The following is a 24,630-nucleotide window of genomic DNA, read 5'->3' on the forward strand; positions in this document are numbered from 1 at the left end:
CTTTCAGGCAAGATGCCCCGACCACAGCCCCCTCCCCTGGCCTTGCCCTGCCTCCTCCCCCAGGGCCTATTGCCGCGCACGCGCCCTTCCTGAGCCCTGCGCCCCTCGCCGGAGCCCCACGACCTCCGACTCAGAGTCCTTGGTGCCCGGGGTGGCCGCCCTACTTTGTCCTCTTCCCTTGGGCTCCGTGGCACCGGAGCACGGCCACTGGACTTGCGGGGCCCCGCGGTATTGAAACTACAACTCCCGGCAGTCAGTGCGTGACCGCGCATGCGCAACGCGGGGCGGTGGTGGCGCCCTCGGTGGTACGGGCAACAGGCGGAGCGTGAGTGGGTGTGAGCAGCAAAGCTGGCGTAGCGCATGCGCGCGACTGGGTCTCGCAGTGCGCGGGAAAGAAGCAGAATGTGCCCATAAGTGAGGGGTGGCAGTAGCCGCAAGATTCACTGCGTCCCGCGAGGCTGTCGGGTTCTGGGCATTCCTCACGTTTCGGTGGCCGTGGTAGGGTTAGTGTGGGCTTAGTTACCAGAAGTCAGTTCACAACCCTCGGGCCTCAGACCTCCTGGCCCTTCAGCTCCAGCCCCTCTCAGAGGGCTGCCGCACCTCAGAGGGGGGCGAACTTACCTTTTATTTTCTCCAAAATATTTCACTCATATAACTTAACCTAGTTATCCCGCAACAGCTCCAAGCAGACCTACCCAGTTCCTGATAAGGACAGAGGGACCTCAACAACTTCTCTGGCTCAGGTCAGTTTGGGCTTGTCCGGGCCCCCAAGGCTGGAAGGAATTCCCTGTGGCAACTCCTGCCCCTTTTAAGACCCCAGGTGCGCCCCCCAAAGGCCCCACCTCCAGCCCTTGAAGTGCCCCAGATGGGCCTACTAAAGCCACCAAGTGACTTTGAAGGACTCCCCATGTCCCCTCCAAAGCCTTCGGGTGTCTCTAGAAGGTTCCCAGAGACCGCCAGCCTGGAGGGAGGGGCTTCACGCAGGCTGCCCCAATTTAGGGACTAGAAGCCAGAGTCCCCAAGATTTCCCACTGAGGACATACCCATCCCCACCCCCACCCATGAGCTCTCAGATCCTTGGCAGAAGATCCCTCTCTGCCCTCTGCAGTATGGAGGAGGCTTGAGTTCTTCCCAGCCATGGCCCAAGGTTGCTGTGACTCCCAACCTGAGTCTTCTTGGGGCCTAACTGACCCCTTAGGGCAGCCACATGGGCCAAAGTGGGGGATGGGGTGGCTTCTGCCCTCAGCAAATGTCACTGGGTGTTATGTACCCAGGGACAATGCTGCTTGTAATGATGGAATTTTGTTCATTTTCAGATTTCTCAAGGGACGGGTAAAATGAGTAAGAGGAAGAAGTTTCGACGGACTTCAGGTATTTGGGCATTCAAGTTGATTTCTTTTTTGCTCTTTCTGCTCTTAGGAGGAATTTGGGCTTATTTGTTGCAGAAATGCTAAAATGACCACACCAAGCTCCCTTAAAAAATGATTTTACACCTGCTAGTAAAAAAAGTATAAATTATGGAGGGGTGCATATAGTAGAAAGTAAAAGCTTTGTGGAGCTTCCTCCAGCCTCTGGTGGAGTCCACAGCTGAGGGGAGGGCCCCAGTCTTTGGGGCAGGGGTGCAACCTCCATGCAAGCCTCTCTCAGAGACTACTCCTGAATAGAGCTTGATGTGTTGAAAGGCCATCTGGTGTGTGGCTAAGTGCTTCACTGTCAAAACAAAAACCTGGATTCCTCCCAACTCTGCTGCTCACTGTGATGGCAGATGACTTACTCTATGCCTCACTTTCCCCCTTCTGCAAATAGGGGATAATAAGAGCACCTCTCCTTTTTTTAGAACAGTGATTCTCAACCTGGTGTGGGGAGGAATTTGCCCTCCAGAGGATATTTGACAATATCTAGAGACATTTTTGGTTTTCACAATTGGTGTGTGTGGGAGGGGTGGGACTGGCATTTAGTGGGTCTAGGCCAGGATGCTGCTCAAAATCATAGAATGTGCAGGACAGCCCCCACAACACAGAATGATCCAACCCCAAATGTCAATAGTGCCTCAAATGTTAGTAGTGCCAAGGTTGAGAACCATGCCCTAGAGCTCAGATGTGGATTAGTATTTGTAAAGCACCAAGAAGAGACCCTAGGTAGTACACAAATATATGCTGCTATTATGATTGTCCTTCCAGACTTTATTCCCCTAATGTTAACATCCAGCAAAACCACAGTACAAGGTCAATCATATAGTACAGCATAAAAGACAAAACAAAACAGAAAATGCCCTGGCCAGGTGACTCAGTTGGTTGGAGTGTCGTCCCAAACACCAAAAGATTGAGGGTTCAGTTCCTGGTCAGGGCACATACCTTGGTTGTGGGTTCAGTCCCCATTCTGGGCGGGTATGAAAGGCAACTGATTGATGTTTCTCTCTCCTCCCCTTCCTCTCTCTCTAAAAATCAATAAAAATATAGCCTTGAGTGAAGATTAAAAAAACAACAGGAAATGAACCTGAGTACACTACTTCTTCCAAACTCTTTCTTCATGTACAAAAATATAGTGTTTTTATTGGAAGATAGAATCATTACACATTGATATGCAACCTTCATTTTTCACTTCACAGTATATTGAGACCATTTTCACTTGTCCATATACACATAGAATTTTCTCATTCGAAAAGAAGCATACAGTATGACATAGTGTAGTTCTATTTCCCTGTCTGTTATCTAATAGAGGTGGGGAACCTTTTTTCTGCCAAGAGCCATTTGGATATTCATAACATCATTCATGGGCCGTACCAAATTATCAACTTAAAAATTAGCTATGAAAAAAGCTCCTAGGTTTATTGAATTTTGAGTCCCACCTAAGGTTGCCCTGGCAGGGCCAGACCAGGGCCAGACATTTCCCACCCCTGATAAGGTAACTCAAACTTCTTAAAAGTTTAGCAATTACTTCTTTACTTAGTGCTTAATGAACTTAAGTAGTAGGACTCATTTTTCCCCCCTCAAAATCTGGAACTGAAAATAAATTATCAACAGATTGAAATATTTTATGTAGAGATGAACAACAGGCTGCTTGGAGACACAAGAATTTCTCTGACCTCAGAGGGGGAAGCTGGGGACAGCCAAGCCCACCCACAGCAAGTCATTTGGGGCCTCTCTTGGCTGTGGACTCCCCAGCTCATTAAACCCCTAGGCTGGCCCAGGACAGATGTTTCTGTATGCCCTGGATGGGGTAGGGAGAGAGGAAGACAATTCTGGTAGATGGTGAAAGAAGCCCTTTCCCTTCCAACGTCCTTTTGGCCTTTGGTGTTGAAAACAAGGTTCTGCCTCAGTTTTTCTTATATTAGTCCTGTGGGAACAGGTCAGAGGAAGGAAATGGGAGGCTCTTCACTTCTGTTGATATTTTTGTTTCTTACTTGGTATAAATGTCCATTGGATTAGCAAAGCAAGCTAATGTTTGGACATCTTAAATGAAGCTGCTGTATTTTGTGTTTTCTGACAGACCACAAAGTAGGAATATGTTTGTGTAAGAAACTCATTGGAGCCTTGCTCTGGGTGCAGCATTGAGGTGGGCACCTGAGAAGAGGAGTGGGAGGCAGGGCAAGGATGAGATCAAAGGGTACAGCAGACTTAGTTCCTCCCCTCCACACCCTCAAGGTCAAGTCAAGGAAAAAAGAAAAATGCTTCTCATGGAGAGAGCTAATCAAATACACAGCAGTTGGTTATAGTTCTGAATGGGCACACATGAACCATAACTCACAGAATTAGAAGAAATTACAGGAAAGTTGCTGTGGTCTAGTGGAGTGCAAACAGTTGAGTGAATGCTGAGGCATACCTTAGCAATTGGCATTGAGAGGAAGGGGGGTTTATTCAATGGGTGTAAAGAGCCGAGGTTGGAAAGGATCTACATGACTGAAGTCCAGGAAAATTAGGCCTGCATCTGGTTTGTCATTTTGTCCTCACTGCCTGGTTAGAAGCACAGTACATAGTAGGCACTCAGTAATGCATAGTAGGCACTCAGAGTGTGTAGACTTTGGGGTTGGATGCCTGGACCCCATTCTAGATTCCTTGGCCTCCAGGTGCCTGGGCTTTCTCATCTGTAAAATGGGCATAACAACAGGACCCTGTCTTGAAGTTTTATAATACACCCAAGTTCTTAAGACAGTGTCTGGCATGGAGCTCACTAGAATCACCCTTATTTGTTCATTGAATAAATTGGAGAGGCTTCACAAGCCAGCCACTAATGACAATTTTTGTGTAAGTGAATTTCCTTCATCCAACAAGTATATGATAATAAACACCTTTAGGCTCTAAATTGCTCTCAGTGATGGGGAAGGTACTGCGGAGATACAAGGAATTAAGTGGCAGCTGAGACATCAGTTCCTTAGCACTTAATGACATTGGGTCCAAGTTTTCCCAGGGTGGATATTCTTCAGGCATCACAGGAAACTAGAGTGGTACACAATTTAGTTGTATTTGCATTTCCTGGGAAGTGATCTGATTTTCTACATGTTTATTCAGTCATCTACCAATTATTTATTGATCAGTGATAGTGAACTAGATGGTCTTCTAGGCACTTGAGACTCAGCAGAGAGTGAGATACGCAAGGCCCCTCCTTGCATGGAGCAATTTGCAGTGGGCAAGACAGAAGTGACCCAGTACATTGATACTTGCAGAAATGCTTTGAAGTCAACAAAACAGCATGGGAAGACTCTATAGCAAAGTCAGGGTATGGTCCCTCTGCAGAGATGTTTGAACTGAGACCCGAAGGAGCTAATACACACCTCTTACCACTTCCCCAGAAAAACAGTGAGCTGGGTCAGGTTGTCTTCTGTGGTTTGGAGCCCAGCCAGACCACCTCAGGATTCAGCCTCAGTCACAACCAGTCCATAGGTACAAAGCTTTTGAATCCTGTAGCCACATAAACTCCTAGGTCCCACCTGGATAAGGTTCTATCCCATCTCTTGCTTTCCAGGAAAGGTCAGGGGTTTCCTGACCTTGGAACAAACCTGCTCACATTGCAGCAGTGGCCCTGCCAGGTTTGGTTGCCAGCCATGGAAGTGCATGCTCTTGGCATCTCCTACCCTTTTGTCTTCCTTTGTCTCTAAACCAGAAGGAATTCATCCATCGAAACCCCCAAAGAACCCAAGACTCAAAGACTCTAATGGGGCCCCCCAGAGTTTCAGCTTGGGCCCCTTGTGTCACCCTGAAGAGTCAAAAGGCAGATCAGGACCTGCTTCCTCTGCAGAGCAGAGTGGGGAGGAGCCAGGACAGGTGTCCTCCAGGTAGGTGGCTCAGAACATTTTCAGTACCTCCCTATTGACAGTGGGCACAGCGCAGCAACCCAATGAACAGGGTGCAAAAGGAAGGGGATCAACATGACCTATCCAATGTCATGCCTCCCCCTGGGGACTCAGAGCCCTTTGATTGTGCTTTCCTCCCTGGGACTCTCCTCTCTATCAAGAAAGGTCAATGTTATAACCACTGGCAAGAAAAACCTTGAATTTTTCAAGGTCACTTAGTTATAGAACGTAGCTTGTCCTTTCTGCTGGTCAAATCTATATTTACCCCACATTCCTTTGTGATAAAAAAGGTATCAAAGGCCCTGGCCAGTGTGGCTCAGTTGGTTGAGCATCATCCCATGCACCAGGAGGTCACCAGTTTGACTCCCAGTCAGGGCACATGCCCAAGTTGTGGCTTGATCGATGGTGCAGGAGGCAGCCAATCGATGTTTCTATCTCTCTCCCCCTCTCCCTTCCTCTCTCACAAGTCAATAAAAACATTTTTTTAAAAGAATAAAAACAACACATACAGTTTATTTAATCCTCATAGCACTTTGAAATAGGCCTTTATCCCCATTTAACAGATAAGGACTCTAGGCTTCAAGAGATCAAATGACTTGCCAAGGCTACTGAGCTGGTGCAAGGCAGGCTGGGGTTCTGGCTGTATGTGCCCCTGTGCTCCTAACTACAATGGTTTCCCAGTTCTCTTATTTTATTTTTCAGCAAGGGGGTGGGGGTGGGAAAAAAAGATCTAGAGAAGAGTTTAGTCTGTCCACTGTGTTAAACCACGTGTAACTAACTATGGCAAAGTAAAAAGGGTTGGCATGAATTAGAAGGAAGGTTCTTACTACCTGAAGTCTTCAGCGAATGTGTCATGGATTGGACTACCAAATTTTCTGAGTAAAATATTAAGGCATGTGATCTGACAGAATTGTTTTCTAGTATGCATGTGTATATGTGTCTGATCTCAGGTCATTGCAGTTTTAGGATTAAAGGCAGCCCTGCTCTGTGTGTGATATGAAGAGAGGGTCCACATGTCACATCTAAGCCATTTTTCCCAGGAACAGCAATGTCACAGTGCTCCTTATTCCTGAGAGGTCAACAGGGCAGGGCTGATGAGGTTGAGCCATCTGCTGTCCATAAGAATAGTCAGAAGCCCAGAAGCAGGTTCCCACCATTTTTTTTCTTTTTTTGTTTCTTAAATGTTTTACTAAGAAATACCGTGTGCCCAGAAATATAACGGAAGAAAACATAAAGCAAACAAGCTTAACACATTTATGTTGAGAAATGAAATCTTGCCAGCACTCCAGAAGCCGCCCAAACAACCCATCCCAATTGAAGTTTTCTAACAGGCTCTTGCTATCAGTATCTAGACTCCTGGTTCACGGCGTGTATGGGAGACAACCGATCGATGTTTCTCTCTCTTTCTCTCTCTCCCCTTTCTTCTCTCTCAGACCAATAAAACACATATCCTTGGGCAAGGATATAAAAAAATATATTTTATTTTTAGAACAGTTTTAGGTTTACAATAAATTTGAGAGGAAGAGAGAAATCCCTCACATATCCCTTGCCCTTACACAGGCATAGCCTCCCCCATTATCACCATCACTCACCAGAATGGCACTTTTTATTTTTTTAATCAAAGATGAACCTACATAGTTTACCTTAGAGTTCACTCTTGGTGTTGTATAGCCTACGGGTTTGGACAAATGTATAATGACATGTATCCATCACTATAGTATCATACAGAGTATTTTCACTACCCTAAAAGCCTCCTGTGCTCTGCCTGTTCATCTCTTCCCCTGACCCTGGCAACCACTAGTCTTTTTACCATCTCCATAGTTTGCCTTTTCCAGAATGTTGTGTATTTGGAATCATACAGTACATGGCCTTTCAGATTGACTTCTTTTACTTAGTAATATGCACTTAGTTTCCTCTATGTCTTTTCATGACTTGATAGCTCATTTATTTATTTTTATTTTTTTACCCTCACCCAAGGATATGTTTATTGATTTTAGAGAGAGAAACATCGATTGGTTGTGTCCTGTACACTCCCCAACTAGGGATCAAACCTGCAGTCCAGGTTTGTGCCCCAACTGGGAATCGAACCTGAAACCTTTTGCTGCATGGGACAAGGCTCCAACCAACTGACCCATGTGGCCAGGGCTCATTTCTTTTTAGTGCTGAATAATATTCCATTGTCTGGATGTATCACAGTTTATTTATTCTTTTACCCACTGAAGACCATCTTGTTGGCTTCCACATTTTGGCAATTATGAGTACACCTGGTTCTTTTGACACTGTTTCTCATATATACAAATTCCCTTGGAATTTGCAGAGCTGGGGGCGGGAGTGTCAGTGCAAATGAGAATTCCTGGTCTTATTTGAGGAACCAATTACTGGGATTATAAGGGTCAAGTGCACCCACAGCAGGAAGTTTGGATTCTAGATGTGGGACTCAGCACTCTTCTTGGAGTAAAATGTTCCCCAGCATACTGCTCACCTCCTCCATCCCACCCTCTCTCAGCAGGTGCTTCAGGGCCTCCCTTCTAGGAGATTCTGAGCACTACTTTGCCTTTGGACTTCATTCTCTGTCCCACTAGGTGCATTGAAAGCCTTGGATGACTTCAGAACCTCTTGTTTTGTCTTTCTCTACCCAGCTCTCTGGATAAGGAAGCAGAAGCTCCCTCCAGGCTCCTCTCGCAACCAGAAAAGGAGCCAATTCCCTTTCCTCCTTTCCAGGTGAGCCTGTTTTGTAGCTTTCCATGTGTGCAAAAAGAAGCTGCCTCCCTTAGGCTGGAGTTCCTGCCTCTTCAACCTCATGGCCAACAGGGGCTGGTTTGCCCTGGGGATAGGGGGCAAAGGCCATGTTTGAGACAATGCGAAAGAAACAGGTTTTGATTTGTTTGGTTTCTTTCTTAGACCTCATTCTTCGCTTGTATTTATTGCTGCTTTGTTCTTGTTGTGTCTGGTTCACAGAACTCAGTCAGGAGATTTGTTCCCCAGTTTGCAAAACCCAGGAAGGCAGTGACAAGACTAGCAGCTATGAGGGAAGAGGACCTTGGGAGTGGGGCCTTTAGCTCGGTAAGGCCCTAAAATCAGCAGGCTGAGCCCCATAGGTGGGCATTTTTGGCCCAGCCCTGGCAGCTGAGTTTAACCTTGGTTTTCTTTGGCAATGGCTAGATCTGCACATCTCCACACCCCATTTTCATCATATTGCACTACAGATGTCTCTGAACTGCAGATACTATGCAGGCAGCTTGCAGGCCTGTGAGAGGCTGTGCCTATACCAAAGTGCTGGAGGCCAGAGCCCTCTTGCCCACATTGCATGAGAATTGGAAAATTTAGAGAGACAGCCCTCACCGGGTTGCTCAGTTGGTTGGAGTGTCGTCTCGGTCAGGGCACATACCTAGTTTGTGGGTTGGATCCCCAGTCAGGGCACATGTGGGAGGCAACCAATCAATGTTTCTCTCTCTCTCCCTCTCCCCCCCTTCTCTCTCTCTAGAAATCAATAAAAACTTCCTTGGGTGAGGATTAAAAAAAAAAGAAAACTCAGAAAGGCAACTCATGTTCTGTCCCTGAACCCCTTTGCTTCTCAGAAGCTTTGTGCAAGTTGGGGCTGTGGGGGGTCCTACAGTGTACTTTCTTGTCCTTGCCACTGTGAGCTCCAAGGCTGACCATGTCTGGTAACACATGCCTCTAAAAGAGGTGAGTGGTGGTCCCAGCTGGCATGGCTGAGCAGTTGAGCATCAACCCATAATCCAGGAGATCAAGGTTCGATTCCAGGTCAGGGCACATGCCCAGGTTGCAGGCTAAATCCCCAGTCGAGGGCTTGCAGGAGGCAGCCAACCAATGACTTTCTCATCATTGATGTTTCCATCTCTCTCTTCCTCTCCCTCTCTCTGAAATCAATAAAGCCGTATTTAAAAAAAAAAAAAAAAAAAGTGCATGGTGGGAATGCCCAGCAGCTGTGTTTGTAATCACCCCTAGTCAGGAACACCCTTGATAATCTTTCAACTGGTGAATGGTTAAACAAACCATAGTCTATCTATACCATGCACACAACTTAGCAATAAAAAAGGAGCAAAATAGTGACATAGGCAACCACATGAATAGATCTCGAGTGTTAGGTGGAGCAGGAAAAGCCAATCCCAAAAAGGTTATAGAGATTCTATTTACAGAACATTATTGAAATGACAGAATCATGGACATGGACATGTTGGGTGGACTAGTGGTTGCCAGGGGTTGGAGATGGGGTGGGCAACATGGGAGAGAGGTGATTTTGGCTGCAAATAGCAGCACTGGGAATCTTTGTTTTGCACTTTTCAGTATCTTAACTGTCATGGTGGGTACACAGCCTCCACCAGTGAGAGAAGAGTGTAGAACTTAATACACATATACAAATGGGAGAGCTGAATAAGGTTGGTTACTTTATCAATTTCAACATCCTGGTTGTGACACTATACTTTTGTTAATGTAAGATGTTACCACTGGGGCAAACTGGGTAAGGAGCACAAGGGATCTTTTCACATTATTTCTCACAATTACACAAGAACTTACAGTGATCTTACAAAAGTTTAATTGTGAAAAAGGAGGGATGCCCTGGCTGGTGTGGCTCAGTGGTTAGAGTGTCCGTCCATACACTGAAGGGTCGTGGTTTCGAATCCCTGGTCAAGGGCATGTACTGGGGTTGCAGGTTTGATCCCTGGCCCACCTGGTCAGGGCATGTGTGGGAGGCAACCAATTGATGTGTCTCTCTCACATCGATATCTATCTCTCTCTCTCTCTGCTCTCCCCCTCCCTCCCTTCCAGTTTCTCTAAAGGGCAGTGGAAAAAATGTATTTGAGTGAGGATTAATAAAAAGAAAAAAATAAGGAGTGATACCTTTGCCGTCAATGCTGAAAAGGCTGCGTGTAACTCAGCAGTCTGGTTGCCAGTGTCTTCATTGAAAACCTATTGACATGCTGTGACCTTCAGGTCTGGCATTGCAATGCAGACCCTCTCAGAAAGGTTGGCCTTAAGGTGCAGGGAGATAATTGAGAAGGTGTCTCTCCCCAGCGCTAAGTGTACAAAAAAAGTAGGGGAGCAGCTGCCGTCTATAAGCACCCTAGATGCATACCTCAATCCCTAGGTATTGAATTTATTTGCAGTTCAGTTTGAAGGGAGAGCTGATGGCACAGTGGTAACATCTTAAATAAATATGGTTCGTCTCCAGTCCAGGCATTTGACGTTGGTGTGGTCCACAGGTGCCCTTGATTTTTATATCCTTGATCTCCACATGCCTGGTGCTGGTGGGGAGAAGGGGCTGTTGGAAGGAAGGATTCCTGTGCTCCTGGTTACCCCTTCAGCCCCTGGCACAAAGCTCTGCCCTGAACTGGATAAGGAGCACAAGAGACAGTAGTCCCCTCTTACCCATACTTTCACTGTCTGTGGTTTTAGTTACCTGTAGTCAACCACTGTCCAAAAATATTAAATAGAAAATTCCAGAAATAAACAATTCATAAGTTTTAAATTGCATGCTGCTCTGAGTAGTGTGATGAAATCACATGCTGTCCTGCCTGGGACGTGAATCGTCCCTTTGTCCAGTGACTCCAACCTACATATGCTCCCCTCCTATTAGTCACTTAAAAGCCTTCTTGATTATCAGATTGACTGCTGTGTTATCACAGTGCTTGTATTCAAGTAACCCTTATTTTACTCAGTAATAGCCCCAAAGCCATTCACACAACTTTTATTACAGTATACTGTTATAATTGACCTATTTTATTATTAATTATTGTTAATCTCTTACTGTGCCTAATTTAAAAATTAAACTTTATCATAGGTATATATGGCTAGGAAAAAACATAGTATATATAGGGTTTGGTACTATCTGCCGTTTCAGGCATCCACTGGGGGTCTTGGAACGTATCCCCTACAGATAAGGGAGGACTACTGTATTGATCCCTTCAGTCATCCACACAGCATCTGAGACTTTGTACAGGGGCAGTAACAACTAGAAAAATCTTCAGGGTGGTTGATTATTGAAGGCCTGAGGCTTTCTTTCTCTCTATACAGGAGACACCACCAGAAACCAGTGCCCAGCAGGCAGGAAGCCAGTCATGGGAGGAGTCCCCAGAGCTCACTGTCTGGGAGGCCAGGGAGCCAGGAGACCAGACCCAGGCAGATGGCACCTGCTCTGAGCACAGCGTCCAAAACCCTGTAACACCTATGTCCAGCATGGGGGATTCTCAGCCTGAGGTCTCCAGTGGTGTTCCTCCAGAATGGAGGATGGTGCCCTTGGCCTCAGAGAGCACCAGCCAGAACTATCTGTTGGAGCAAGGGACCAACTTGCCAGACACTGGAAGCACAGGGAGGGGTGGGATTCCAGGTGGCCAGAAAGGGCATCTGCCAAGCAGTGGTGCTGAAGAGAAGGAGCCAGACCAAGGAACCCCACAGGAGGAAGGCGCCCAAGGGGTAGCAGGGGCTGACCAGGAGAAAGGAGACAGCATCCTGGGCCTGGCCACTCAGGGCTCAGAGCCTGGATCTGCAGTCCAGGCCCCACCTGACCCCATGCAGACACTCAGCAGGGTTGGCAGGGAAGCAGAAGGGAGCTGTAGCAGCCCAAGACACTCCTCCTTTAGGACCATTGTCATCACAGATATGATCACAGACCTCACCAAGCTAGAACAGAGGGCTCTGGAGGTGGCTGGACCAGATGGGAAGGCTAACACCGGGGCACCTGCCTCTCCCAGCAGGAAGGTCCCTGATGGAGTCCTTAACAGGGCCCTGCTCAGGGGCATGCCTCTCGCTGGGGAGACCACAGGAGGCAGAGGGGAGGCAGGGTGGGAAGCCATGCCCCCTGGTGATGTCCCCAGGAGCCCTGCAGTGTCCCTGGTTCTGGCTCATGGGATTCAAGAGCCCACAATAGATGCTGGAGACTCCAGTCCTGTAGCCTCAGAAATGGGCCCAGTTGTTGATCAGACACAGGTACCAGGCCTGGGACAAGAAGGGCTGGGAGGTGTATGTGTGCTGCCTCTGTTGTCACAGCCCTTGGGTGAAAAGGCAGCTGAACAAGACTTCAGGAAGCTTGATCTGTCCCTTGGAGCCTCTGTTCCGCCACTGCACAGAGAAGCAGTGGCTGGTCCTCCTCAGGATGCCAGAGCCCAGCAGGGCAGCCCAGACATCCCCCTAGGCCCTTCAGGCCAGCCCAAACATCCTCCTGACCCTACAGACCAGGCCATGTTGGGGGGGTCCCCAGCCATGGAACTCTACTTCCTGCCAGACAGCCAGATACAGGATGCCCTGGAAGCCCCCAACTTTGAAGCCCCACCTGAGCAGGTAAGAGCATTAAGTTACAGCTAGACCATCCCAGGGCAGGCACCAGTGTCCACAGGCCCTCATCCAAACCGCCCATTGGTGGGGGAAGATGGGATGTGTGGTGGTCTGTTTATATGGCAGATGAGTCTAGGGAGTCTGAGTTACAGCTTCAGTGGGTTTGGGGTCTGTGTGATTTTTCAGACAGGGAAGACTTGCTTTTCCATGAGGACCCTGTCCCAAACATATGTATGGAATTTTTTCTGCTGGAATTTGTAGGGACTTTGCTTCCTTCAGGGAGCTGCCTGCATGACAGGAAGTGGGAAAGCTGCCCAGTGAGCCTCTGCCAGTCATGGCGTTCACCCATCAAGGCAGGTGGCAGCCTTGCTTTAGCCCCGCTCCCAAGGGAGGCTCCATGTCCCATACCTGAGCCTGGGCTAAGTGCTTTGCAGTGGAGGTAGGTGGTTCTCAGTTCTCTTTCCACACACTGGGTGAGGAAGAGAGGCTGAAGGAAGTTGGGCACCTGCCAGTGGTGACACAGCTAGGAGTGGAGGAGGCTGGGTCTGCGTCCAGATTTTCCTGATTCTACAGCTGCTCCTCAGCCACCCCATCCGAGAATGTGGCTCCCAACTCCCTTTACAAATGTTGGCCTGTTTTTTCAGCTGTCCTTGTTAAGATGTTTTTCAAAAATTTATTCAATACATGCTTGTCAAAAGCCTGCTTATGCCAGGCATGAAAACATCAGGCGTGGTGCCTGCCCCCCTGAGGTTTTCCGTAGCACTGTTCCCTCCTGCCTTTCCCAAAGTGAGCATTTTTGTACCCTATCATTTCGGAACTTAAAGAATCTTCATGTGACACAGCTCCAAAACAAGCAAATGACCTCATCTGGTGCCCAGCTGAAGAAAGCCAGCTGTTATGAGTGTGAGGGGAGCATGGCTGAGTTGAGCAAATGCAGGCCTCCACTGCACTGCCTTCCCAGGGGTTGTTTTTGGCCTTCCACAATGTTCACCTACCTGGACTCCCTTCTCCCTGCGGGCCCTGGCTCCTCATGCCCCTGTTTCATGATCGCCAGATGAGCAAGATCATGGAAAGTAGGTCACAGTGCAGAGTTGGAACATGATCTGGATAGGTAGGCGTTCAGGTGCTGGGAACAGCTGAAATTTTAGAATTTGAGCCTTGTTTCTTGAGAAATGCAAACTCACTCAGAAAGAAATGTTGGCTAAGTTACTCCCAATCTCTGGCCTCTTGGGCAGTGGCTTAGGGAGAAGGTTGAGGAAACAATTGGGACATTTGGTGGCATCCAGCAGGCAAAAGAGTGAGCCCTTCCAGACAGGCTGCCAGTGACTACACTTGGAAAGCACCAGGGAATCAGCAGTGCGGAGGACCTAGGCAGCCAGCCAGGTGGTCAGACCTGACAGGTCCCCCAGGGGAGTAGGTACTGCCTTGACAAGGCTGCCAATGCCTGGACAAGTTTTGTTTTGATTTTGGGTGTTCCTAAACAAGTTGGGATGACCCAGGCACAAGCAGATTCCCATGGGAAGATTCTGATGGCCCTCGGCAGGAAGGCCAAGTGGGCAGGGACACTTGGGAACAGAGCACAGATGGATGGAGAGCAGCAGCACAGCCTCCCACCATCCGGCCCTGAGCCTTACCACATACAACCATGAGCACCACTTTAGATGAAGCCACTTGGAGACTCAGAGGTTACACAGTGGTGACTGACCAGTTTCAAACCCAGGTCCCCTCACAGGAAAATTGGTGTTTTCTTCTCAAAACAGCTCCCTTGGGACATGATACCCCAGAGCTGGTGGAGCCTCCCTATAATACTTAAGAAGTACCATTTTAAAAGCTGGTTCCTAGGGGCCTTTCAGGGGCCTACAACTCTGACCCTGGCACGTTCAGGACCACTTTTGTACAAACATTTATACAGCTCTGGTGGGAGGGAGAATATTCCTCATGGCCAGGAACAGTGCAGTGAGTTTGGTGAATATGTGACACTGATTGTCTTTTAAGTCAGAGTTGCCTACATGAAATAGCCAGATGCTGGGAGACACTCATGGTATTGTCTGCAGCAGAGACCCCAGCTGGCATTGCTGGTGTCCAGGGCCAGATTGTTCTCTGGTAGGGATTGTCCTGTGCACTGTAGTGCGTTGAGCAACATCTCTGGCCTCCGCCCACCAGATGCCAGTAGCATCTTCTCCCCTAGTTGTGACAACCAAAAATGTCCCCAGACATTGTGAAGTGTCTCCTGGGGATGGAGTCATCCCTAGGTGAGAACTGTTGGGCTACAGGCAGTTTTTCGTGTGGTTCGGGTACCTGTTTGCTAGTGTAGCTCAGCCCTTCACCCCATCCCCCACCCCATTAGGGGAGAGGATGTCCCTAGAACAGGCTCCTTTCCAATCCCAGGACTTTGGTCTCCTTAGAAGAGGTCCTGGGCAGGCTGCCCCACCACCACCACCTTTTAACCCTTTTTCCTCTTCCCATGGGATGTCTGTCACCTCCATGATTGAGCTTGACGTTTTCCCACAAAAATTGAACCACTGTTGACATTTAGAAACTTGAGCTTATCAAGATTATTTGGCTTTCTCCCTTTTACTTATGAATTTTTCCTTTGCAATATATTTGCAAAATCTTTTCCTGACATACAAAAAGTATGTGGCTTATCTGGCCATCCTCTTCCCTTGACATCATTGCTCACCTTGTTATAGTTACCACCCCTTGGGGTCTTCTCTGTACCCTTCTAGATATTGCAAGATGTATAGAGAATGTGTAGATGGATCCACCTCCAGGCACAGAGCAGCTTGTTGGAAGGTGCGGGCCCAGGAGAGGACAGCAGAGTCAGACCCAGTGGTTACCCTGTCGGCTCTCTTTCTGAGGGGGGGATGGCAAGAGCAGCCCAGGCTGGTGGCCCCCAGGTATAACTATCACTTTTCTTCTGTAGGAGCTCCAGCCTCAGTGTTCCTGGTGTGGCCAAGGGGAAGTGAGATGTTTCCTGTACGTCTTCCCCTTCCCTGTGCAGGGCTCACACAGCTAACTGTTCACACGTGTGCTCTCTCTTTCCAGTTGTTTCCTGCGGGGAGCAGGGTGGGCCTTTGCTGGCCTGGCACCAGCGTAGGTATTGATGGAAGCCCCCTCACTGAGGCTCAGCCAAGGTAGGCCAGGTGGAAGGACACCCCAGGACCCTCATCTTGGTGGGAGTCCTCCCTTGGGAGGGGAGTGCCACTGCTTCCCTGGCACTGGAGCTCCCCCTAGCCCTGTGAGCTCCCATTTTGCTGATGAGGGGGTGAGGGGGCCCTGGCTCTCCGTCACTGGGCCTCAATTTTCTCAGTCCAGTAAGGGAGCTGAGCCCTGTCTTTCAAACTGTGTGTGTCCCTGGCTCCCTGCAGGTGGAGAACTGGTCACCAGCCATCTGCACCCAAACAAGCGTCTCTCCCCGGGACCCTGGGGTGGTGCCCCTGGCTCTGCTGGTTATTTGAATTCAACATGTGCATTTTTCTGGAGAGGGCCCAAAACTTCGCCTGAATCTCCTCAGAGTAGGATAGCTAAGAACCATTGGCCCAGCTGATCTTGGGCGGTCCCAGTACTAGCACAGGGTGGGGCCTCCAGGGTCTCTGACCTGGCTTGTCTCCTCATTTCCCACTTGGCTCTGTGCCCCAGGGCAGGCCACTGGGTACACTGTCCCTACACCCAAGCAGTGTGCATGTGGGGATTGTGGGTGTCCTCTCCCCTTACCCCAGGGCCTCTCACAGTCTGTCATCTCTCTCCTGTCCTTTCTCCCAGCCCTGCCAGGAGCAAGCACTGGGTGACCATCGTCTGTGTTACCTTGTACTTGAGCAGGCCTCTCTGCAGAGGCGGTGTCTTATCAATTATTTATGGCCAAGATTCTGTTTCTGTCTAGCAAGTGTGGAGGAGGGACAGCACTCTGCGAGTTTTTCTGTTCCTCCCTATCCTCCTCAAGGTATAAGGTGGAGAGTTTTTGCCTTCTTCCCTTGCACAAGCCCTGTCACTAGTACCTGTTCCACTTGTGTGTGTATGCGTGCACACACACACACACACGCCCTGAACAAGGACCAGAGGCAGTTTAGTTAAAGTGGCCCCACCATTGTTTGAGCAAAGAGGAGGGAAAATCATGTCTGAATCTCTGATGTCCTCACTGGGCGATGCGACCCCACATGGACATCTGGAAGACCCACAGGGCAGGTCCTGGGGTTGATGGCCCATGGTGGGTAAGACACAAAAGAAGCTAAGGCCTGGGTCAGCCAGCCATCTTGGGTGACCATGGAAGGTGGAGCAGAACAGAGATTCCATAGTGACAACCCAGGAGGTGTTGCCAAGCCCAGGGTGTGGTAGGGTTTGGGGAGAGCTGTTGACTAGAGGCCAGGAGGATGACCCTCTGCCAGCATCCGCAGGCCACACGTTAGATACAGTGGGTGCTGTGGCACATCCACCCCTCCCATAGAGGTTAACGCCATCCAGTGCTAGCTCTTACAGGAACTGCTCTGGACACTGGGCAAGCAGTGTGGGACAGGACAAAACATGCAGCTACAATCTAGTGTATGTTGGGCGGGGCAGGCAGGGTGAGTGAGAGACAAGCAAATTAGATAATCAGATGGCAGAGTGTTGGGAGAAAAAGTCAGTGGGGAAGGGGTTAACATTTTAACTCAGTGATCAGGAAAGTCCAGATTCCCCGCCCCCTCCCCATTGCCCCAAGGAGGAGACATTTGGGAGAGAACATTCCAGAACCTTAAGAGGTGCTCAGGGAAAGGCCAGGAATTCAGTGTGGCTGGAGCTGGGAGCAGGGGGACAGGAGGGAGGAGATGGGGCCTAGAGGTGCCAGCAGATGGTACAGTGAGCCAGGTTTCCATTTTCACAGCCCTCCACCCCATGCTGCATGGGAGACAAGCTATAGGGACAGGAGCTGGGGGTCTGGGGAGCATGGGTGGGGAGAAGGGACTGGATTCTGGGTGTGCTTTTGGCAGTCGATCCAGCTGGGTAGGCCATCAGAGGTCTGCCCCATGGTAGCTTAATATCTGAAAAAGCAGACAGCTGAAGGCCCAGCGAAAGCTCCCCAGAATGTTATTTGGTGGAGTTGTCTGTTGAGGTCAGGCCTCTTGTCTTCCTTTCCCTCCAGTACCCACAAGGGGATCAAGCCCTGTGAAGCCACCAGGATGGAGGATGCAACAGATACTGTGCGTGGCCTCATTATTGAGCTCTCCAACCTGAAGTAAGTAAGAGGGGATGGACAGGCAGTGGGATGGGGCCTAGGAAGGATTGGGTTGGGGGAAACCAGTGGGGCAGCAAGGAGACCCCCCCTCAGCAGCCCAAGCTACCCAGAGGCCACCCAGCAAAGGGCCCCCAGAAAGTGTCACTCCTCCTGAGCCCTCACCTATTATGTCATAGACCCATCCTTTATAGAATTGTTAGGTTCTGGAGAGGGGCGGGGACAGTCAATAGTCTACTCTGTAACAGGTTGATTATTTTGTTTTTTCAGTCCTCACCTGAGGATATTTTTTCCATTGCTTTCCAGAGAGAGTAGAAGGGGAAAGAGAGAGAGAAACATTGATGTGAGAGACACATTAGTTGGTTGCCTCCTGAAAGAGTCCTGACTGGGGCTGGGGATTGAGCCTGCAACTGAGGTATGTGCCCTTAGCCAGAATTGAACCTGGTACCCTTTAGTCCATGAGCCGATGCTCTAACTACGGAGCCAAACCAGCTACGGCTGTAATAGGTTGGTTCTGATTGTGCACATGTGAATGTGCCTGTGAGAGTGTGTGAGCCTGTGTGTATATGTGACCTGGGATTGTGCATGAGTGTGTGAGTCTGTGTGAGAATGTGTGAGCAGGAGTGTGGGGTGCGTCCTGCTGCTCTGGTTCATAGTCAATGCCAGCATTTTTGTGCAGCCGGCTGATCATGAATGCGCACCGGGACCTGGAAGCATTCAAGCGCCTCAACTACCGGAAGGCAAAGCCTACAGGGAAAGCTCCCATGCCCTACACATCAAAGGGGGCTGGGACTCTCCCTCGAGGGGAGCAGTCCTGGAGGGATTTGTAGATGCTTCCAAATGGGGAAGCTGGGAGACCATGTGTGCAGTTCCTACCCCTCCCATGGATGTTCAAACCCTGGCCCCTAGAAATGCCTTATTTCCTGCCACAAAGCTAGTAACAATCCCTCTGCAGACGCTGGAAAACCTTCAGTCCCTGATGTTGTCCTGGTATTTTGTTAGCCCCAAGGTCCTGGTGGGCCCCAGAAACTGTCCTTCAGCCAACTTAGAAGTCAGCCTCCCCTGGGAAACCCTGGAGGTCCCACTGGAGTCAATAGCCTCCCTCTAGAGTCTGTATGGAGGGGAACCTGCTCCTCCAGAGGCTGAGGCTACAGTGGGAGGTGGAGGCTGGGTGGGGCCCTAGGAGCAGAGCCCAGAGCCACCCAGGTGTTTATCTGGATTTGCAAATTTTGTCTCCTTAGCTGAGGTTATGGCAGGTTCAGAATTTGTTTCTTTCCTGGAGGAGAAGGCTCCCTTTGTTGGTTGTATGTTTTTCTTTCTCTGGATTTCCATTTTATTTATTTTGTGAAGACTATTAATAAATTATTCCATAGCAAGGCCTCAGGACCTGTTGTTTGGGGGTTGAAGCATTTGGGTTCCTTGATGTCTCACCCACAAACCTCCCTTTGCTTCTTTCCCCTTTCACTTCTCATCCTCCCTAGGATGGCAAGTAGGGCTACTGCTGGGACACAGGTCAGACAGTCCCTGTGTGTTTCCAAGTGTGTGGGGTTCCCCAGGAGCATATGGCTGTGTGTGCCTTTTCAGGCACCCACACAAGCATCTGTGTGGTAGTAAGGCCACAGGACTCACCTGGAGAGTTTGTTTTCAGTGCTCAGTGACCCTTTCTGTTCCATGGGACAAGCTGCTTTAAAGCCCTAGCCTGGAAGGAGGCAGTCCTGGGGGGTTGTTATTGATTCAGACAGGATGCCTAGGGCCGTCACTGCACACCTCATCCCACACAAGCCTGAGCGCAGCCCCCATGGTGGCATCAGAAGCAGCCACAGGTGCTGCATCAAACCCATTTCACAGAAAAAGATCCTCTGTTAAATTGGTCACCACCAGATGGACCAGACCCACCCCTTTACTAGTGGCTCTGCCTGTGGCTCCCACACCCAAATTCTAGGGCCATGGCAGTGCACCCTTCCCACTGCTTTCTTATACCCTGGGAGACTCCATTCCAGAGGGGAGGGACTCTGATCAGGAACCCCTTACATCTCTCCTTCCTTGACCCTGCCAGGACATGCCAGTTTGTCTAGCCCTTTGGGTCCAAGCCCCAGTAGCTCTGGCTTATGCCCTTAGCAGTTTGCAGCAGCTGGCAGTGGCTGGGATGTTGTCCCCAACTCAATTTGAAGACCCTTGGGGCCACCCTTCTGTGTCTTTGTCTCCTCCAAGCCTAGGGAGCAGGCTGTCTTCAAGGTAAGGCTCCCATCCTTGATTCTCCTCCTGGGTGGCCTCAGGTCCCAGTTCAAGGGCAGAGGGGACCTGCAAAGTTCAAATCCTGCCTCCAGCCAACCGTGGGAGAGAAACCCTGTGGGTTGGGCATGGAGGCCAACCCCTTGGCTTAGAGAAGAAATGTGTATGGACACTTGCCCCCTGCTGCCCCCTGGAGGCCAGGGAAACAAGCACTGGTAATGGAGGAGACAAACAGGTGGTGGGGGTTTCTGAGTGTAGCCCCGCCCCAGGAAAACTGGATCACAATCCCTGGGTAGGGATTACCTAAACAATCCTCCCACTCTTGCCTGAGCAGACCCAAATTTGCCTCCACAGTGCCCCTGGGCAAGTCCTGGGCTGGCTGACCCCCCAGGACATAGTCAACATAGTCCCATTCTTGACCCCACCTAGAAGGGCCTGGCACGTTGCCTCCATGGCCCCAAGTCACTGAGGCATTGTGGTGTGATGTAAACATTCACTGAGGGCCTCTTTGGTGAGGACAATGGGGGAGGGAAGTTTGGTTTAATTGTCTCTCCATTTCTCCCCTCAAATCAAGCCCCCACTGCCCAGTGTGGGGGATTCACCTACATTGCATGTCAAATACCCAAATGTGAGAGAAAGTGCCCAATGTGTTGGCAGCAGAGGTCGTGTCCAGAAGTGCCAGAAAAGGGGGGACCTCTCAAAGCCCAACAGCCACCCTATGGTACCCAATCCCATTTCTCAGCTCACCCCAGAGTCCCCGGGTGAACGGAAATCCAAACAGCAGTCGGGAAAGTAGGAATCAGAGGAACATGTTTGAGCTAACACAATCAGGAGAGAAAAGAGGTGCCCCAGCCCTTTCGAAACTGTTCCTGCTACCCATGTCTCAAGACCAGCCTCAGGTGACCATTGATCCATTCATAGCATTTATTGAGCGCTAACTGGGCGCCCAGTGTTGGGGAGGGAGGGCAGGGGTGTCCGGGGACCATCACCTTCCTCACAGGGCTCTTTGGATAGTGTTTCCATGCTCTGCTCCCGCACTCAAGCCTCCAGGCTGGGGGAAGGGTTCAGGGGAGGGTCCTTGCCAGATGCATTTTCCCTGAAATCCAGCCTTCAAGGAGTCACGGTCCCCAGGCCAGGCGAAGGCAGCATCCTGGACGTCCTCCCCGCACCTGCCTCCTACGCGGAAGTGGAGGGGCAGCAGGAAGAGGGTGAAGGCCCAGACGACTTCCCGGCACCTTTGGAACCTGAGTTTTAAAAGCGGAGAGGGGCGGAGAAAAACAGCAACAGGCGAAGATTCATGATGTGAAAGTACCGGTTCAACCTGCTGGGCTGCCGGGGCTCTGGTGCCACCCAGAGGCTGCTTGTGGAATAGCGCCCAGGTCACAAGCCCAGGTGAGACGCAGAAACAGACACAAAGTGCAAGAACTCCGAACTCTGTCCTGCTGAACCCTCCCTCGTGTCTGTAGGGCTCTGGGGACCCCAGATTTGTGATACCTAGAGTGTTACCAAGGACGCCAGCCTCAGGCAGCCCCTCTGTGCCAAGGGAGGGCTCCCTCACCCTTCACTCCATACCCTGGGAGGTGAATTTTCCTGCTTCCTCAGAATTAAGGGGAAAAAAGGAAGAATCTGAGCCCATCATCTCTATGTGTCCCCTCAGCTTCCTGTGTCTCCAAGTTGGACCTCACTGAAGCTCACAGGAATACTATCTTCTCCTGGAAGCAGTCTCTTAACAAATGTTCACTTTGCAGCTTCGGGGGCAGGGTGAGGCTCTCCAGCTCACCACACTTAAGGAGCTCACAGTCTGAGAGGAGGTAGTACCCACCCATAGTACCCAAATAGCAACACTGCCCCATCAGAACCCCCTCTGCCCAGGCCATTGTGGCTCAGTTGGTTGGAGCGTCCTCACATACACCAAAGGGTAGCAGGTTTGATTCCTGGTCAGGGAACATAACAGATTGCCGGTTCAATCCCCAGTTGGGGTGCGTGCAGGAGGCGATCGATGTTCGTCTCTCACATCGATGCTTCTCTTTTACTCTCTCTCCCTAAAATCAATAATTTTAAGAAAAGAACCCCCTCCTCTGTTGGCTGACTATCCCATAAAGTTGCGAAAATAGATTTGTCCTTTAAAACCCCACAGGAGCTGAAGTCTTTTGCATCTATAATGATAACTGCTGCCATTTAAGCCCAAGCTACTCAAAGACTGCATGGTCTGTGGCCTGGCAGCATGGCAGTCTCACAGGAAGCTGGTTAGAAATGCAGGTGCTCAGGCCTCACCCAACCCAAACCTGCAGAATTGAAACCCACATTTGATGAGCAAGATCAGAATGGTGGGTCGTGCAGGTGAGGAGAGCAGGTTTAGACCTCAGGGAGGCTCCAGCTGCACCTTTCTCCTAAGCTACAGCCCAAACGCTCTATTGGGCTACTCCCCACACAGAAAACTCATGGGGCTCCCCTACAACCTGACATTTCCCTGGGTATTGGGCCATTCCTGCCTGCCTGCCTTGGACACCTCTGCCTGGAGAACCAGCCTCTTCCAACACTCTCAAACCCATCCCCATGGTCCAGCCGCTTGGCCACAGTCTAAGACACTCTTAACACAGAGAAGTGGTATTGCCATTTCTGTGGCTCCCTACTGCCCAAGTCCAAACTTTTTAATGTGACCAACAAGGCCCTATAGTCCCTTCGGTTGTCCCCAAATCTCTGGCACCTCCCCCTCTACCATACAAGCACACACTCTCCATCCCTAAGTTCCTGAACAAACCCCAATGCCTGGGCCACACTTCCAACTCTCCACCAAACTGAATTAGGCTTCCTGAAGTCACTTCTTCCAGGAAGCCCTCCTGAACTCCCTTATCTGGATCAGGGACTTTCTCTAGACTCCCCCATTCAGCACCCTGTGTTTTAACTGCTGCTCTTCCATCTACCTTGTCCACCACTAGTCCAGCCAGGTGCTTGGCATAGAACAGGCACACAACTATTAGCAAATGAGTAGAGAAATAAGGAAGCTGAGGTTCAGACAGTCTGAGCAATTTCTCTCAGGCTACACAGCTCCTCAGTGCCAAGCAGTGTCAAGGCCCTACTGTACCTGTCCCCAGATCCCACTGCTTGCTAATCCTCATGGCTTCCATGCCAGGTCACCTGTGCCTGTAAAAGGATGGCATTTTCCCCAAGGGCCCAGAGAGAGAGAGTCCCTTGCCCAAGACCACAAAGTCAAACCCCAGTTGATCAACACTTCTAGAATACTGTTCTAAGGTTTCTACACAGATTCTCTACCCCAACCCTATGAAGTGGGTGCTAGGGTTAATCCCACTTAACAAAGGCAGGCCCCCCTCCACAGTGGGTTTCCCCAGCCACCTGCACTGGCTCCTCCTCCTCCTCTGCGGTGACTGGAGTCCTGTGTCCTCGCCTTGTCAGGCCGGGCCAACTTCTTTCCTGCGGAGTTGCGGGTGGTGTAGCTGTAGACAGAGGTGTAGCCTTGGCCAGTGAGTGGGCAGAAGCGACGAGTGTGGGCACGATCTCTAGTGGCACCACACTGGGGGCACACGTAGTCTCGAAGGATGGGGCACAGCACCCTGCCTGCCTCATCCTTGAGCACATGGGACTGGTAGATGGCCCGGGATTCGCCATTATGTTTGCAGAAAGAGCACAGGCGTTCCGGAGCTGGTGAGGATTCCGGGCTGGACCTCTGATCCCCCGGTCCTGGCACTGGTTCTGGCTGGGGGTCCAGCCTGGTCTCAGGCTCTTCTTCCCCACGCAGAGCCCCCACCAGACGTGCCAAACCCAAGTAATCTGTCCACAGGTCGAAGGTCCCCATGGCTGGGCAACATGTGCCAGGCAGAGAGAGAAGAAACTCTGCCTGCTCCAAGCTGGTCCTTCTCCCCTTCCTCTCTGCCCCTCCCTTCCCCTCTGGAGCCTAGGAGTCTGGGCTGTCAGTTCCCTCCTTATACCTCCAAGGGGTTTTGAAGGGGGAGGAACAGCCTGTGGGAGATTCCTTATTTTGTCACAGGGGGGCTTGTTGCCGCTCCCTGTAAATGCACCTGAAAAGGAGATGTATGGTCTCTGAGTGGGGTAAGGGGGGATGACAGGACACAGTCTGCTGGGGGTACCTGCAATTTGGAGCCATATACTCCATCCAGAGGGCATTGGGAGGGCTACCCCCTATCTGCCTGCCACTCTGCCCCACAGGGTTTTGGGTGGGTGGGTGGGTGGGTTGGAAGCCCTGCCCTCAAGACAAGCATTGATGTAACCTGTAACTTAGTAACTGCTTTCTTCCTTCCCCTGGGCTGGGGGAAGGGCCAGGTGCCCCTGGGCCTTTGGGGAGAGGAGGGGGACTACAGATTCTCCAGATGTCCCTGGAAGGGGGATGGTATTTGGCTCATGGGACCAAGACCCCAGCTCTGGTCACCCTTGGGGCGCTTTCACACCCATTGTCTCAGTGGAACCCCCACTTGATGAACAAACAGGTATGAAGCCACTTGCCCCTAGGGTTATTCACAAAGACTAACACAAAAGTCTGCCTTCCCCCATCCTGTTACTGGAGCCCCCAAGGCTAGGTGCTGGCCAGGCAGCCAGTTCTGTTCCTGAGGTGGTGAGGTGAAACGGGGAGCTTGGG

At 50.4% G+C, this 24,630-nt stretch overlaps 2 protein-coding genes across 2 annotated transcripts; one reads left to right on the forward strand and one right to left on the reverse strand.

Annotated features, from left to right (window-relative positions):
* The first annotated feature begins 680 nt into the window (after positions 1–680).
* Positions 681–18,883, forward strand: BRME1 (break repair meiotic recombinase recruitment factor 1). Its single transcript, XM_016217971.2, has 9 exons — positions 681–743; positions 1,317–1,371; positions 5,101–5,272; positions 7,930–8,011; positions 8,249–8,353; positions 11,327–12,589; positions 15,629–15,717; positions 17,697–17,789; positions 18,466–18,883. Exons 2-9 carry the CDS (start codon positions 1,338–1,340, stop codon positions 18,614–18,616), a joined length of 1,989 nt encoding a protein of 662 aa, XP_016073457.2. The 5' UTR covers positions 681–743; positions 1,317–1,337; the 3' UTR covers positions 18,617–18,883.
* Positions 18,884–21,053: 2,170 nt separating this feature from the next.
* On the reverse strand, positions 21,054–24,175 carry NANOS3 (nanos C2HC-type zinc finger 3). Its single transcript, XM_016217972.2, has 2 exons — positions 23,373–24,175; positions 21,054–21,262 (listed from the first exon to the last, which is right to left on the reverse strand). Exons 1-2 carry the CDS (start codon positions 23,830–23,832, stop codon positions 21,195–21,197), a joined length of 528 nt encoding a protein of 175 aa, XP_016073458.1. The 5' UTR covers positions 23,833–24,175; the 3' UTR covers positions 21,054–21,194.
* Between the last annotated feature and the right edge of the window lie 455 nt (positions 24,176–24,630).

Source organism: Miniopterus natalensis, chromosome 4 (assembly GCF_054644295.1).
Source record: "Miniopterus natalensis isolate mMinNat1 chromosome 4, mMinNat1.hap1, whole genome shotgun sequence".
NCBI classification, from domain to species: Eukaryota; Metazoa; Chordata; class Mammalia; order Chiroptera; family Miniopteridae; genus Miniopterus; species Miniopterus natalensis.